The 15439-nt window shown below is 38.1% G+C and overlaps 1 protein-coding gene across 2 annotated transcripts in view; it reads left to right on the top strand.

Moving 5' to 3' along the window:
- Nucleotides 1–10: 10 nt before the first annotated feature.
- Nucleotides 11–15439, top strand: part of SCYL2 (SCY1 like pseudokinase 2) — a 41351-nt gene continuing 25922 nt past the window's right edge. The window contains exons 1-3 of one of the 2 annotated variants that reach the window (XM_056341017.1): nt 11–159; nt 5063–5267; nt 13215–13372. In XM_056341017.1, the coding sequence (XP_056196992.1) occupies nt 5091–5267; nt 13215–13372 (335 nt within the window). In that variant the 5' untranslated portion in view covers nt 11–159; nt 5063–5090. The remainder of the gene's footprint in view (nt 160–5062; nt 5268–13214; nt 13373–15439) is intronic. The other variant, XM_056341018.1, reaches the window with a different exon arrangement.

Genomic DNA, 15439 nt, shown 5'->3' with positions numbered 1-15439 from the left:
CCTCCCTCCCCGGCGCTGTGCCTGCCGCTGTCGCTATGGAGTAGCTGGAGCGGCGCTGGGGCCGGAGCGAGAGACGGAGCCGGCGTGACAGGCGGTCCCGCCGGGCCGACAGGGCGACGCGTAGCCGGGCGCTGCGCCGGCAGCTTCTCGCGGGCTCAGGTAAGAGGCCTGTCCCCCGCGCCCTGCGGTGAGAGCGGCTGCCCGTGGCCTAGTGGCATTGCGCGGGTAGGGCAGGGCCCGCTGGCTTCGGAGGAGCTGGGGCGGCGACCTGGCGTGCCAGGAGCCCGGCGCTGCGGGGTGGAGGGGAACGGGGCCGTCCTAGGGGCGCCGTGATGGCGTGAGCCGGGCCTGGCGGGACCGCTGAGCGGCCCGGGCCGGCGGGTCGCGAGTAACCTTCCCGCAAGCGCCGCTCGCCTCGGAGCGCGGCCGGCGCCCGCCCGCCCGCCCGCCGCGCAGGGAGCGCTCACCGGCCTTGGGGCCGCGGGAAGCGGGGAGTCCCTGCGCGCTGCTGGCGGCAGTTTCTCTCGGTGGAGCGGTGCGAGCCCGGTCTCACCGTAAACAGCGATAAATGCTTTGTCCGGGAGGACCGGCCCGCAAGAGACAGTGCAGGGGTTTGTGCGGTATATAGGTTAGGTTTTGCCTGTTAGCAGGCGCCAGGCAGACCCCCGTGCATGCATCGCTGAATAAAAATCAAGAAGGTGACTTGCAGCGAGGGCAGCTATGCCGTACCTGTGCAGTGCGTCGTTGCGTTTGATCCTCCTGTTTTTGTGACAAGTGCGAAAGTTTGGTTGTGCCTGAAAAATGTTCGGGTTTGGTTTTTTTCTTTTGTTTGGTGGAACACAGTTGTTCTAGCACCTGTTTCTTCTGTGAATTCATCGTTGTTTGGGTCAGATGGATGGGATGGAAGTTTGAGTTGGGTGGCATGAAGTACCCACGCGCCTGCCTGTTGCTTTGGTTTGCAAAGGGGAGTCCCAGCTTGATACAGGCCCAAATACTGGTAGAGTGTATGATGCGCAGCTGTACAGTGTGCGCCCATATACATTCATCAGATGAAGCTTTAAATTAGTTCAAGGATAACTTTTAAATCATGCAGTTGTTTTACATGAGTGAGAAAAAATGGTGAGGAATCTTTGTACTGGATTTACCTTTATTTGAACAATTTTAATGTTTCACTTCATTTCTTATTGTTATCTTGACTGTTGCTTCTTACCCTGCCAAATGATTAAGTCGTCATTGTGCTGAGGTATTGTTGCTGATGTACATCAGCATAAAAACCATTACTGATTGTGAGGGGAATTCATGAAAACAACACACCAACCATTTATTTTTAGGATTAGTTGTGGGTTTTATGGACCTAGTATCAGTAGCATTAATATTACCCATGAAATTCAAACAAGAAGAAATCAAAGTTCTTAAACGTTTATTGTGTGTCCTGTGTTGCTTTTCTGAATGCTGTTACTCTTAAGATCGTATGCTTTTCTAATTTATTAACCTTTTAACTTGAAATGAAACTTTCATTGTGGGTGACAGTTAATTGTCCTGTGGTTGTTCATTTTTCTATAATTAGTAGTTCAGTCTTAAAAGAACGGAAGAAACCAGTTTTCATGCAGTTGAGAACTGAAGTTGCATATTTCAGATATGGTTAAATCATCATGGTTTGTGGTGTTATACATAATACCCAAAATGAGGTTTTTTGCATGGTTTTTCTAGGTACATTGTCCCTGTTGATACATACTGTGTTTTTATGTAATAACATTCATTTTTATAAAACAAAATACACTATATTGGGTTACAGTCCAAATTTTGACATGAGGAATTCTACAAATTTACAGTTAGATGGATGTAAACTTAAAACCCAGGCTGCTTATTGAGAAGTAAGTTTCTCAGTAGTCCTTGCTCAGTAGCTAAATTTAACAGTCGTTTGCATATTGTCAAGCTGGAGAGGAACAGGTTGGACAGGGTCTACCAGGCTTGATTTTTAAATCCTAACCCTTCAGACACTGGAATGTTGTTAACATTCTCACCTAGTGGCTTTTCCAGGCTTCTCACTGCAGTCAGTCTGTCACCCACAGTAGAGGGCACTTCTGATTTGATCAATGCTGCACCGTTTTTCCACTACCTGTATAGAGAAGCTCCCTTTCAGATTTCTTCATAATATCTCCACAATTAATTTTGCGAAGTCTCTCTTTAGTTTTGAGAGTTCTAACGCAGGATTGTGTTGCACTGATACTAGAGAAGGTTTGATGGCATGAAGTGAATGAAACAATGCAAAAAGCACAAGATTTAAAACCAAATAAATTAGATTTGTTGTTATCTCAAACTTATTAGGATTGATTTTATAGTCATTAGCATATAGAGTTTGCCCCATGGAATAGCTGCAGAATAAAATCTCTGAGAGCTGGAAATACCTGTTGCTCTTATTTAGAATACTCGGAGATCCTTGTTTCTATGTATTTATCAGGTTAATGAAAAGTTCCTTTATATAGGGGTATTAGACATTGGCTAACAGTAGTTTGGTTTAGGGCTGCACATTAGGAATTGCATGCATTTTTCCATAGCGCAATTCATGAGGTAAAATTAATATATTGTAATAAAATGTCACGTACTGTAGCAAAATTACTTAATAAAGGAATTCTGTTTCCATAACTTATTTCCAGCTATGTTCTCAACAAAACAGTTAATAGATACCAAGCAAGTACATCATTACTCTTAAGATTATTTCATTGTATTCAGACTCAGCTTCTTGTGTCTAAAACTCAGTCCCCATAATTGACCAGCTCCACACTGAACATGCTTGTAGTCGTATCTGGTTCTGCTCCTGAGTAGTAGTCCTGTTGGAACCATAGCTATTTCTGATTTTAAAAGTTGAGTATTTGCAAGATCGAGATCTGTGCAGCCAGATACCTTTCTTTTTTATAATATATTTTCTTAAAACTCCTAGTCTGGTTCTTCATTTAGTAGCACAAAGTTGTGTCACTCAGCTGACATGGAAACTGGAGAAACAGCTACGGAGCCACAGCATTAGTGCAGTTCTACATTTCAGTGTGGAAGAATACTGAAGGTGGGATGTAGCTGCCACAGTAATCAAGGTAGAGCGGCATAGCTCTGTTGCTTCCAACACTGTGCTAGCATCAGTGTGGAAGAATACTGAAGGTGGGATGTAGCTGCCACAGTAATCAAGGTAGAGCGGCATAGCTCTGTTGCTTCCAACACTGTGCTAGCATTTGCTTAGGACTAAGTTAATAGAGTTACACACATCTACACTGGAAAGAAGTGTTGGCTAACTCCTACAACTTCTTTAGACTTTTTTTAGTATGTTTATTACCTCTTCTAGAAAACAAGCCTATCTTTCTAATTTAATGTTAATCACATTATTTGTCCTGATTCCTAGTGGAAGCAGATCTATAGTACCAGGGGGAGAACATGGGCATGTCCAAATAACTTGAGTGTGGTTGATATCAGTCAGGTTTAATTGAGGTATACAGGTGTCAAAAATAAGTTTCTACAGGTTTTGTGAGATTAAGTAGCTGTGAAGAGGAAACAGACTCCATCTGTGTCTTGAATCTGGAAAAAGCTGTGGCATAAATGCATATATTGTCAGATGCCAGATAATCTATGTAGACAAGAACATATGCCAATGTATATAATACAGTGGGAAGAGCTTTAATGTGTACAAGCAAGCACCTCACATCCAATCAGAAGGGCTTATTTTTTCCAGTGCTTAGATTATTTGTTAATGTCTTTTGCTTCTTTTTTCCTTGTTACTGGGACTTGCCAAACATCTTCATCACAGCAGGATCTTGTCTTTCCATTTGAATGGGAATGATATTCTCTAGTTCTCGAAGAAATAGTTTTACACAAATTATATGCCAATAAATGGAGTATATGACAAATAAGACCATAATTGCAAACGGTATTTCTGCAGATTTGAGTACATTTGCTGATGTGCTATGTTAAGTTTATTTTGCTATAGGTTGAAGGAATAGTACTCTTCACACCTTATTTGAAAGACAGAAGGAAGAAATATCCTTAAGTGTTGCTTTTGAATCTACCACATAATACTGATTTCAGGAAATCATTTCTTTGTGCATTCTCTCTTCATCTTTTCTCACACCAATAAGGAAGATTAACGTCTGTCTCTTTTATTTGCTGTTTGTTTCCTGTCTTCATTCTTTCGTGTGTATCCATTATCAAAGACAATTGCATAAATGGGACATAGGCTTCAGAACTTCTGTCTGGCAGAATAGGCAAGTCAGATTTTTTGGAACTGATTATGACAACTCAGGAATCTGTGGAAGTACACACTACAGGGGAGGAGGAACTAAATTGTAAGCTGCCACAGTCTTTTAGCTCTTAAATTGGCAAGGTGATTTAAAAATCTTCCTTGTGCAATTTTGTTAAAATAAAGCATGAGAAGATGGTTTCTTTTTTCCTTCCCCTGCAGCAACTTATTAATACTTAGAGTCATTAATACTTAGGTCATACAAATAGTAATGTCAGCGATCTGATGGGTAAAATACTGAATTTTGAGCTTATAGTTTGTCAAGCACAGTGTAGGAAAGAATGTGTTTTTGACTCGTCTTCTGTATAATACACATCTATTCTTTTGTTAGTCTGGGATCTTAAGCAATCTTTCCCTTCAGAAAACCTGTAGTTCATGAGTAATAGAATTCAGGGTTCCTTTGGATTTAGTTCTCTTTATTGCCTGATACGGATATACAGGGTGTGAACCTTTAACTTCATGGGAGCAGTTTATAGATTCTCTGCTATATTCAGTTACCTGTTTTCAAGAAATGATTGAATTTCTCAGTCCTTAATTGCTTTATTAGATCTAATGAACAGTGATCAAGTTTCCGAGGAGTAGAAGCAATGGCATGTGATATGTGTATGCATGTGAATATGTATAACTGCAAAGCCCTGGAAGTTAAATTTCAGTATTCTTTTTGTGGGCTACTCCTGTATCCTGTTGGATCTTTGGTTGGATGTTATAGCTTTCAACATGTGTCTCATGTTAACAGAAATTGTGAGAGGTCTGTGAAGCATTTTTTTCTTGTCTTTGTAGGATAATACATTGGTGCACAGTTGAGACAATGGAGTCCATGCTGAATAAATTGAAGAGTACCGTTACAAAGGTAACGGCTGATGTCACCAGTGCAGTCATGGGAAATCCTGTTACCAGGGAATTTGATGTTGGCCGACATATTGCCAGTGGTGGTAATGGTCTTGCTTGGAAGATATTCAATGGAACTAAGAAATCAACAAAACAGGTGGGTTGTCAAGTAAAGACCTAAGTTTATAAGCATTAGATAACAGACTGATAGGTAGCAATTGGTAAGTGGCATTTAAAAACAAAATCCAACTGGACAGACTAACGCTAAAGCTAGTACTATAAGTGAAATGAAACGAAGAACTCAACATTATTTAAGTATAATGTTCTCAGCTACATAGGTGATAATTGCTTTAAACCTTCACTGCTGGTGAAGGAAGTGGTTCTGCATTCAGAGCATACAGTTTGAGACCAAGATCAAGAATTAATCTGAGTTAGAGGTGATCTGACAAGAAGGAAGAAGTTTGTTTTAATATGGATCAGTTCCTGAATGTGTTTTACCTTGCAGCTTTTTTTGGCAGAACTGTTGGCTTACAGTTTAAAGTAATCATGAAGTATGCCATCACTTGTTCTCAGCAAAAGGGACTCTTTTTTTGCTCAGCTGCCATACAGAAATTGAAGAGTCAGAAACGTTAAGTCATGAGATAGAGGAGGTTGTAGAGGAAGTGAGTCGTGCCTTCCCTGTGCTGCTTTCAGATCAGTATTATTCCCTTTTAGTTTCCTTGAAGTATTAGAATTTAGAGCACTAGTATATAAACTTCTGACTCACTTGAAGCCACATGTGTATATGATAGTGGGATTGTGACTTTGGAAGAAGGTTTGCCAGAAACAGAGCTTAAGAACTGTTATTATACAAAATTATTTCGTTGTACTGGAGAAATGTGAAAAGTCTCTTTTCAGACTTGGAGAGGAAATAGAGTTTTCAATGAGTAAATAGAACTTGCAATGAGTAGAAGTGTTAATAACTTAAAGCCTTCAGTTAAACTTGATGTAGAGTCACTTAGACAATGAATCAGCTTGCTACAGATGAACCAAAAAGAAATGGACAGAAAGGAATAACTTCGGAAAACATACACCAAATCTGTTAGATGGTGGGAAAATAAACTGTAGCAAATAGAGAAGAAATATACTATGCAGAACTGTCTCCTCACCTGGAGTACTGTGTTTAGCTCTGGGGCCTGCGGCATAAGAAGGATGTTGACCTGTTGGAGTGGGTCCAGAGTAGGGCCACAAAGATGATCAGAGAGTTGGAGCTCCTCTCCTATTAGGAAAGGCTGAGAGAGTTGGGATTGTTCAGCCTGAACAGAGAAGGATCTGGGGAAGCTTTATAGCAGCCTGCCAGTACCTAGAGGGGGCCTACAAGAAGGCTGGAAAGGGACTTTTTACAAGGGCATGTAGTCATAGGACAAGGAGTGATGACTTTAAGCTGGAAGAGGGTAGATTTAAATTAGATAGATGGAAGAAATTTTTTACTGTGATGGTGGTGAGGCATTGGAACAGGTTGCCCAGAGAAGCTGTGGGTGCCGCATCTCTAAGTGTTCAGAGGCCAGGTGAAACGGGGCTTTCAGCAACCTGGTCTAATGGAAGGTGTCTCTGGCTATGGTAGGGGAGTTGGAACTAGATGATCTTTAAAGCCCCTTCCCACCTGAACCATTCTAAGATTCTATGAAATAATCTGTGGAGAATGTGTGATCTAATTGTAGCAGAATTTGAATAATGTTAAGCAGGTATTTTTTCATGTTCTCAAGCATTTGTCTAGCTGTTGCAGAACTCTGTAGTATTTTCTGAATTTAGCCAATGTACCAGTTGGGATTTTGTTAAAAATCTTATTTAACTATACAAAGAAGTGATAGCATTGCAGGTATGGTAGTTGTGATAGGTTTTATACAATCTTTGTGCCCAGTAAGAATTTGACCTGTAGCAGGTGCAGCTTTAAGGTCTGGAGAGTTGTAGTGGTTTCTTTTACTGCCTAATTGACAGAGTGTATGTAACTTGGTTCCTGTCAATCATGTTTTTCAAGCTTTGAATGGCCACTGATTTTGCAGTTTAGTTAGGTGTTAACCACATGTGGTCCTGGAGTATATCTGTAAACACTGGCTAACGTGTACATTTGTATGCCATCATTAGTTATTAAAAATAGAACAGCGCTTGTACTGCAGGCAATTTCAGATGGCTCGTGATTTGACATGCAATTACCATTCATTATTAATACTACCAGTGAGGTAACACCAGGTCAACATTCAGTTTGCCATTGCGGAATAAAACTACACAGCAATACAGTTTTATGTTGTGTTTTATTGCAATATATCTGTTTTTTAACAATATTTCTTACTTCTTTTGCATGTACCTTTTGAATATTGGCTGGGCAATATGGAAGTGGTTGACTGTCATTTTCCAACTGGTAGCAGTCATTTTTGTGAAGTGATACACATTTGCTGTATTGGAAGTGTGTGTATCTAGTTAGAAGCTACAAACAGTTTTTTTACAGTAAATGTGTATTGTAATCAGACAAGCAGGATCTAAGGGCCTATTTGCCCATGTTGTTGTCACTTTACATTAACACAAGTAATAATTTTAAGTTATTGTAGCCAGATAAAATAGCTAAATTTTGAATTTTAGCATTATAGCAGTAGAGCTGATCAGAAATATTTGTTCTCAGGATAAATGGAAGTCAGTAGTCTTACAGAAGCTGGTCAGCTGAAGTTAAGTTTTCAAATATGGGTTGATTCGCTTCCTATTTTAAGTCAGTGGACAGTTACAAATATTCCATATATGGTGAGAGTAGAAATGTATGATTCTATTCCGCTTTTCAGAGTTCCACCTGGTTCCTGCCTTGCTGGTTTTCTTGGATTTCTGAATGGTTACTTTTTTTAATGTGTCTTGTCTTTTCTTGCTTACTTTGTGGGTGACTGAATAACAATCTGACAGAATATGGGGCAATTACTTACCTGTGTACATATGTTTGTCTGATAATATTTGATAGCTGATTTGCTGCTGTTTGTTTGAAAGATTTATGAGTCTTTTTGGCAATATGTGTATACATGAAGTAACGTGGTAATTTTACAGTATATGTTTCTGCTTATGGATTTAACTTTGTCTGTATGCACTTACATTTTTTTCCGGTACAATATGGCACTTGTCCTTTCTTCTGCTTAGAAAGTGCAATCATAAATAAAGAAATAGGTTAACGTCACTTAATGTTCTTGTTGCCAGCTCAGTCATAACACCAACAGAATTAAGGAGATAATGGTTTACACTGAAAGACTACTGTCGTTGTGTTTAACTTTTATTGTGGTAATACTTAAATATATTAATTGTAGGTAAGTAAGCTTTCTGCTGTTTTGGCTGTGCATATAGTAGCTTTGAAATGAAAGCTTTCTACTATTCAAACTTTAAAGGCTATTTCATTTTAAAACTGAAGTAGTTGTATTGTATGCCTTACGACTGAATGAAACGAATGGGAGAACAGAATTGTAAAAAAACATTGGCAAGCTTCTAAAAATAAGCCCCCCAAAAGCTGGAGGAAAATCTTTTTCTGGCAAAACCCAGAGTAATCCTGGAATGCTTTCCAGTATTTTAGATCAGAGACTCTTTTGCTTTGCACAGTGGGAGGCTTTGCTAAAACATCATGTATTTACATATTGAGCTACGTTTGATTATTCATTAAAAAATGCATGCATGCATATGGTTAAAATAGAGAACAAAAATGAGAGGGAAAACAAACATAAATGTTCTAAAATCAAGCACTCTGACTGCTACCTTAAAATTTCCTTTGCTTTTAGATTCATGACTTAGTCTTTAACGTGATCACATTTAATTTTTTTCCACGAGAGCGCTACATTATTCAGTCCACAGGATGGATGGGGAGCTGTAGTTATTAAATGTTTTGTGTGGATTTTTTTCTTCCTTGTTGTTCTGTGCTTAGTCTCTGGCATTATTACTCCACATTGTTCAAAATGTCGTTGAAAACAGAAGGATTTCAGTTTCTGTAGCATTCATCATTATAGTGCTTGAACATTCTACAGGTGTTGTTAACGTGCTTTCTCAGTACGCAATGAGATGAATAGGAAGAGGTATTGCTATTCCATTATCATTATTTCCACAGCTTTTAGAGTCTTTAATTTAGAAATGTTTTGTAGTTTTGTGTGCATCTTTTTCAACAACAGTGTTTTTCTGAGGTCTTGCCTTCTTCCTCTTGGGAGCAGGACAGAAAGCATCACATGCATTAGTTGCTTGGTTGCCTTTTTCTGGTTAGGGAGAATTATTTCTCTCTTCTTTCCTCTTTCCGTTATTTTTGTTTAGTTTTTCTAGCAATTGCATTGGCTAAGGCAGGGGCAGAATTTTTGCATTCTCTTTGTTTTATAAAGTGTTTATGTGGGTAAATAAGGACATATTTTAAACTGTCAGTGCGTGTTTCAAACTGGTGCGTGTTTCGTAAGGATTGCAGGATTGCAAATGGATGTGGAAGATGCGGTGGGTTGACCTGACAAGTAACCAAGCACCCACACAACTACTTCCCCACCTGGAGCAGGACGGGGACAGAAAATAGGAAGAAGAAAAGCAAGAAAACTCATAGGTCAAGGTCCAGACAGTTTAATAGGTGAAAGAATCAGGCGGGGAAAACAAGCTAAGCAAAGCAAATTGCTCACTACATCTCACAGGCAGACCAATATTCGAGCTAGTCTCCAAACAGCAGCCACATTGGAAGCTGCCTTCTTCCGCTACCCTAGTTTTTATCACTGAGCATGACGTTATGTGATTTGGAATGGCCTTTTGGCCAGTTTGGGCTGGCTGTCCTGGCTGTTCCCCATCCCAGTCTCCTGCCTACCCATGGCCCACTCACAGTGTGTGGGTAGAGTGGGGGAAAAAAGAAAACCTTGACCCTGTGCAAGGACTATTCAGCAATTGCCCAAACACTGGTGTGTTGTCAACATTGTTTTAGCCACAAATCTGAAACACAGCACCATATGGGCTGCTATGAAGAAAGTAACTCCATCTCAGCCAGACCCAATACAAAGGAAAACTGCTCAAAGAAGCTGGGAAAAGAAAATTGGGACATTTAGTGATTAACAATGTAAGGATAGAAGAACCTTTATGAAGGGGTGTATCAGTGAATACCAGGACTTTGGCTAATGGTCAGCAGGATTCCCCTGAAATACACAGGCACAGTCAAAGAGAACTGATACACACTTTTCTGTTGTGTTCTAGATGAGTTAATATGATTATAGTCCAGTTAAACCATGTCCTGTGTCTTACACGTTGTAAACAATGCTTACTCTTGTTTGCACAGGTGGTGTTTAATTCCTTGGCAAAGGCATTGCAGAACTTAAGCACTGATCTTTTCAGCAATTCATGTTAAAAATTCTGAATTGCTGGCAGTAACAACTGACATTTTCTTGAAAGTCTTCATCCTGGCAGACACTTGCATGGTACACAACATAGAGCTGTCTGATTGTTATCACTGAGCTTTACCTAACACCACTTTGAAGTTAACGCTTGGCCTAAACGTATGGGAGGTGAGACAGGTGTGGGCTACCTCATGTTTGTTGACAGAACTGCGATTTACACTTAGATCTCAAGTGGTCGGTCTAGTCTCCTACATACTTGTCCGTATTTCCAAATGCAAGTATTACCAGTATACTGTGTTGACACAAGAGCATGTTGAGCAAGGTGTGTATACTTGCTATCACATAATGAATGAAAATTTGTGTCGTTAAAGATAAGGGTTGTTTTGTCTCTGCTTTTTCACTTTCTGTGTATTTTTAAAAAATATATTTCTATATTATATAAAATATATAAAATAAAAATATTTTAGTCTTTTTATGTCAAAATTATTTTTATATCACAAAGTCAGAATTATGACACAACTGCATAATTAAATAACAAGTAGTGATCTGCAGGAGGAAGCTACTCTTCAAACCTGTGAAGTGAAAAAAACAAAGTGGAGGCTCTCAGAGCTTTCTGTGGAAAGAAGTAGTTACTATGTAAGCCTTTGCAGGCTTTCATCTCAGTAAGGGATTCTATTTCCTGTAATTACTTTCATGGAAACTATCAGCTACAGTCAGTAGCCCTCCTTTTGGGGGTTGAGTATCAGTTCTTGTAAAACAGAAAAGGAAAAATAGAAATAATGTGTTCATAGCAAAAATTTGAGGGTTATTTGGTTCACACAGCATAAAACCTTGCATGCTTTTAAATGTTTTCAAGTGTACTATATAGTTTCAATACTTTTTGTGCATGGAGAGTGTGTTCTATGGCCAATGACTCGGCTCTCCATTTGTACCACAGTATCTGATGATTTATGAGGGTTAAGATATTATATTGTTGATATAGAATTCCGCATATAAAAATCAATGTTGATTTTTGGTTCAATTAAATTGAATTTCAGAATGCTGTATTTTGAATTATTAATATCAGAACATATTTAACATTTTAGTGTGCATGAGCAGAGGTGGCTGTATGCTTTCTTCTTGTATCAGACATATTACATGAAAATGAAGGTATTGAAAGCAAGTTGTCACACAGCTCAAATTATTTTGATTCTTGGCACTTCACAATAACTAAGTCTATGTGTGAGCTAATTTTGGATATGTAAAAGTTCTGTCAAACTTCAAACAAACAATGCAGGATTGTAGCAAGCACCAACAGAACTTATTTATAAGCATTGTGAAATCAAACCATTGCTGATGTCCCATGCTATCTGATTTAAGCATTCACTTTCTGATTCTTTTGACTTGTCATTGAACAGAGTGCTTTCAGAAGTGCTGTATTAGCTTGAAATTTTGTTATTGATCATGTACTGCTCAATACATTCACACTTTGTACTGGATTTTTTTAAATAGTGGGTATAGTATATATCTTCCATCCCCTGTCATTGGTTCCTCCCTGCCTTGTGTCAATGTTAATGTTTGATCCATGACACCTAAGAGCTGGAGCAGGGAGCTGGTATGGATAGGAGCAGGAAAAGCATAGTTAATTGAGTTATAGATGTTCAGCTGCTGATGGCTTAGTGAAACAGGAATCTGCCAAAAAATAAACCTCAGTTTTTTTGCTGTTAGACTGAATTTATTTTTTATATAGTCTATTTCTAGAAGTCTTTTTTTTCTAAAAAAAATCAATAATGTAACTGTTCTTGTGAGATTTCAATTAGAATAATGGTTATAAAATGCACAGTACAAGAGCGTAGACTTCCTCTTGGGACTAAAAACTGAATTTTCATGTAATTTTCTACTGGTTTCTAGCCTTTATTATTATTCATGATACTGCTGCAGGAGTATAAGGAAGTCTCTCTTTCACGGTAAAATTTTAATTCCTTTTTCTTTGATTGATTTATTTATCTTATGACTTCCAAGATGGTGAAATAATCTAATTTTTTATTTCACGTCCATCTCTGTAATTTCATAGTTTTGTATAAATTTCTTAATTTTGTCCCACTCCATTTGCAGAGATTGGTTGGAAAAACTATTTTCTCTGTTTTTAACATCTACTGTATTTCTGGGACTTCTCTTTACACATCTTTAAGCATTAAAAAATTCTTAATATTGTGTCATGTGAATGGTCTGATCAGATTAATTGAGTGCTGTGACTCTAAATTATCTTCCATGAATGTCTAGTTTAATATAGATCATACTGATTTGGAGCAGGACACTGAGACACAGGATACTGAGACAGGGTCTCATTTATTAAGGCACCATTTGATATATTTAATGCCAAATGAATGCAGATATGCTCAGAATATTTTAATTGTTCATAGTTGATGTAAATGCTTTCATCTACTTAAAATCAAGCTGATTTCTGTCCTGTGGATCTGCTGCTGTGTCACTGTGTAGATATGGGTTGTAGTTTACATATTACTGTTTGTAAGAGAAGGAGCAGTAGTACCTTAACTCTTAAAATAGATATTCCAGAGGTTATATACAGTAACCTGTGTGATTATGACTGGGACAAAATAAGGACAACGTGTATTGATGTATACATTGAAAGACTTATTGCATTGGTGGGATTGTACTGTTGATTCAAAAAAATGTGTGTGTGTTTTTATGTAATTGTGTATAGGCTTTTTTTTTTTGGCTGTGTTACATACTGAGTTAATTTTGTTGTTTATTTCTAGGAAGTGGCTGTTTTTGTCTTTGATAAGAAACTAATAGACAAGTATCAAAAATTTGAAAAGGATCAGATAATAGATTCTTTAAAACGAGGTGTTCAACAGCTAACCAGGCTTCGACACCCTCGTCTACTTACTGTTCAACATCCATTGGAAGAATCCAGGTAAACTGTAGTAAAGTTGAGAACAGACTTTCTTAATCATTGTTTTGTTATTGGACCTAAAATATCTGGAACATTCAACACATACATCTGATGAGATGCAAGTTTACTGTATTTACTCATGTGAGAATGGTATTCATCAACTCTCAGACTTTTTTCCCCCCAAGCCATAGGATGCATTTTTGGTGTGAATATAGTTGATCTAATTAATAATCTCTTGCACGATCTTAGTCCAGTTGTAACTATAAGGCTACACATGACCCTTACAACATGAAAATGTGGTATGGTTTTCTTCCAAAATTTTGTTTATACATTTATTCCATTTATGAGATCTATGTACTTAGTGCATGTGAGATTGGAGATTTTTGGTAAATTGTATGTGTTGTGGCCACATACGTGCTTAAAAGGTCCTCACATGCCAGTCAAAGGAGACAGAATGTGTGTTTTTGTAGTGCTTGTTTATGTAAAGTGGTCACTAGGCACAATAATGGGTTAGTCTTAGAGATCCATTGTTCAACTGTAATGATAACAACACACTGAAATCTTACAAATAAAACGTTTTCATGTTACAATATAAAGCTGATACTGAGCCTGCTGAGGAAGATGATGACATTTCAAAAGTTTTTTTCCAAAGTAGTTTTTCTAAATGGTAGCCTAATAGCAATACACGTTATGTTTCTTTCCAAACTTCTACGTTTTTGATTGTGTCTGTTAACCTGCATTTTTTCGAATGTGCTGGCTTCTAGGAGCTGATTATACTATAGGAATGCTTCTTCATCTTTGTGATGCCTACCTTGGGGAAGATTTCTTGTCTATTCATAGATATCTTTCCTCCACTACTAAACACATTTCGCATTAGCAAGGGTTCAAAGCTGTCATGGCCGTATGGTTCAGTATGCCCCTTACAAAAGCCTAAGGAAGATTAATCAGGTAAATTAAAGACAGCTCTCAGTACTATACAACAGTAAATAAACTATTACGTGGTAAATGGCCTAGGGTCGTCTTGGTCATAGTGTATGCAAGTGAATCCCAAGAGTATTCTCCAGGCTTCTTCCAAAAATTGTCACACGATTTCGATTGACTCGGCAGCTGTATCTGTAATTATTTTTTCCCTGAACTCTGCACTTCAGAAGAAGAGGCTATGATTCATACCTGGAAGTGTTAAGAAAGCTTTAATGCTGTTCTTGTGAAGAATTTAAGCCTTTTGAGTAAAATTAACGGTGTAGTAGTACCCTATGCCTAGTAGAAACACCGGCAGCACAAAACCTGTCTAGTTGCTTGCTGTGCCAGAAACTGATGTAACAGTTTTTGGAGGGGGTTCATAAATGAAAAATTTGCTTAGAATATTTGTGTGTGTAACCTTGTGCAAGCATGCTGTAAGATTTCTTTAGAATTGCACATTTTTTTCAGAGTGCTTATTCTTGAAGAAATCTGTCATGTGTTCCTTCTGGCTAGACTGTACCTGGTCTTTTTTTGTGTCTCCAAAGTAACATACAGTTGTTTCGAACTGCTTAAGTTCACCCTTTATTCCTTTTTTGTGGGGCAAAGGGACACTTGGTGTACCTGCAGAGCTGAAGTAGATAAGAAAGAAAGGACATAACTTTCTGAAACTAGTGTGTAGCTTTTCCACTATTAGAATATTTCTACTCCAACTTATTGGTACTCACCATAATTTAGTGTAAATATATATACATTTTTACATGCATTTATATAATGAATAATTATTTATACAAAATATTTAATATAAATTTACTTATAACTGGTCTTGAATTCCAGTAACAGCACAGATGAGCTATATTATTCTATATTTAACTTGTTACTGGAGAAAAGGATAAAAAAGCCAAATTATAAGTTCACTCATGATGTCATTACTACCCATTAAAAACAGTAGTAGTGTGAAGAGTCTCAGATACTTAATTTGCCAGACATTCCATCTGTTGCTGTTTTTCCTGAAGCATATACATTTTTGGCCATCACTTTTATTTTTAACTTGTTTTCTTTTTATTATCTTACACTGCATTTCATTTTGATATTATTCAGGGAACTGTTAAAGAAGCAGCACTGTATGGC

The sequence above is a fragment of the Falco biarmicus genome, chromosome 5 (assembly GCF_023638135.1).
Source record: "Falco biarmicus isolate bFalBia1 chromosome 5, bFalBia1.pri, whole genome shotgun sequence".
Lineage (NCBI taxonomy): Eukaryota > Metazoa > Chordata > Aves > Falconiformes > Falconidae > Falco > Falco biarmicus.
This window is presented reverse-complemented; position numbering and strand designations above follow the sequence as displayed.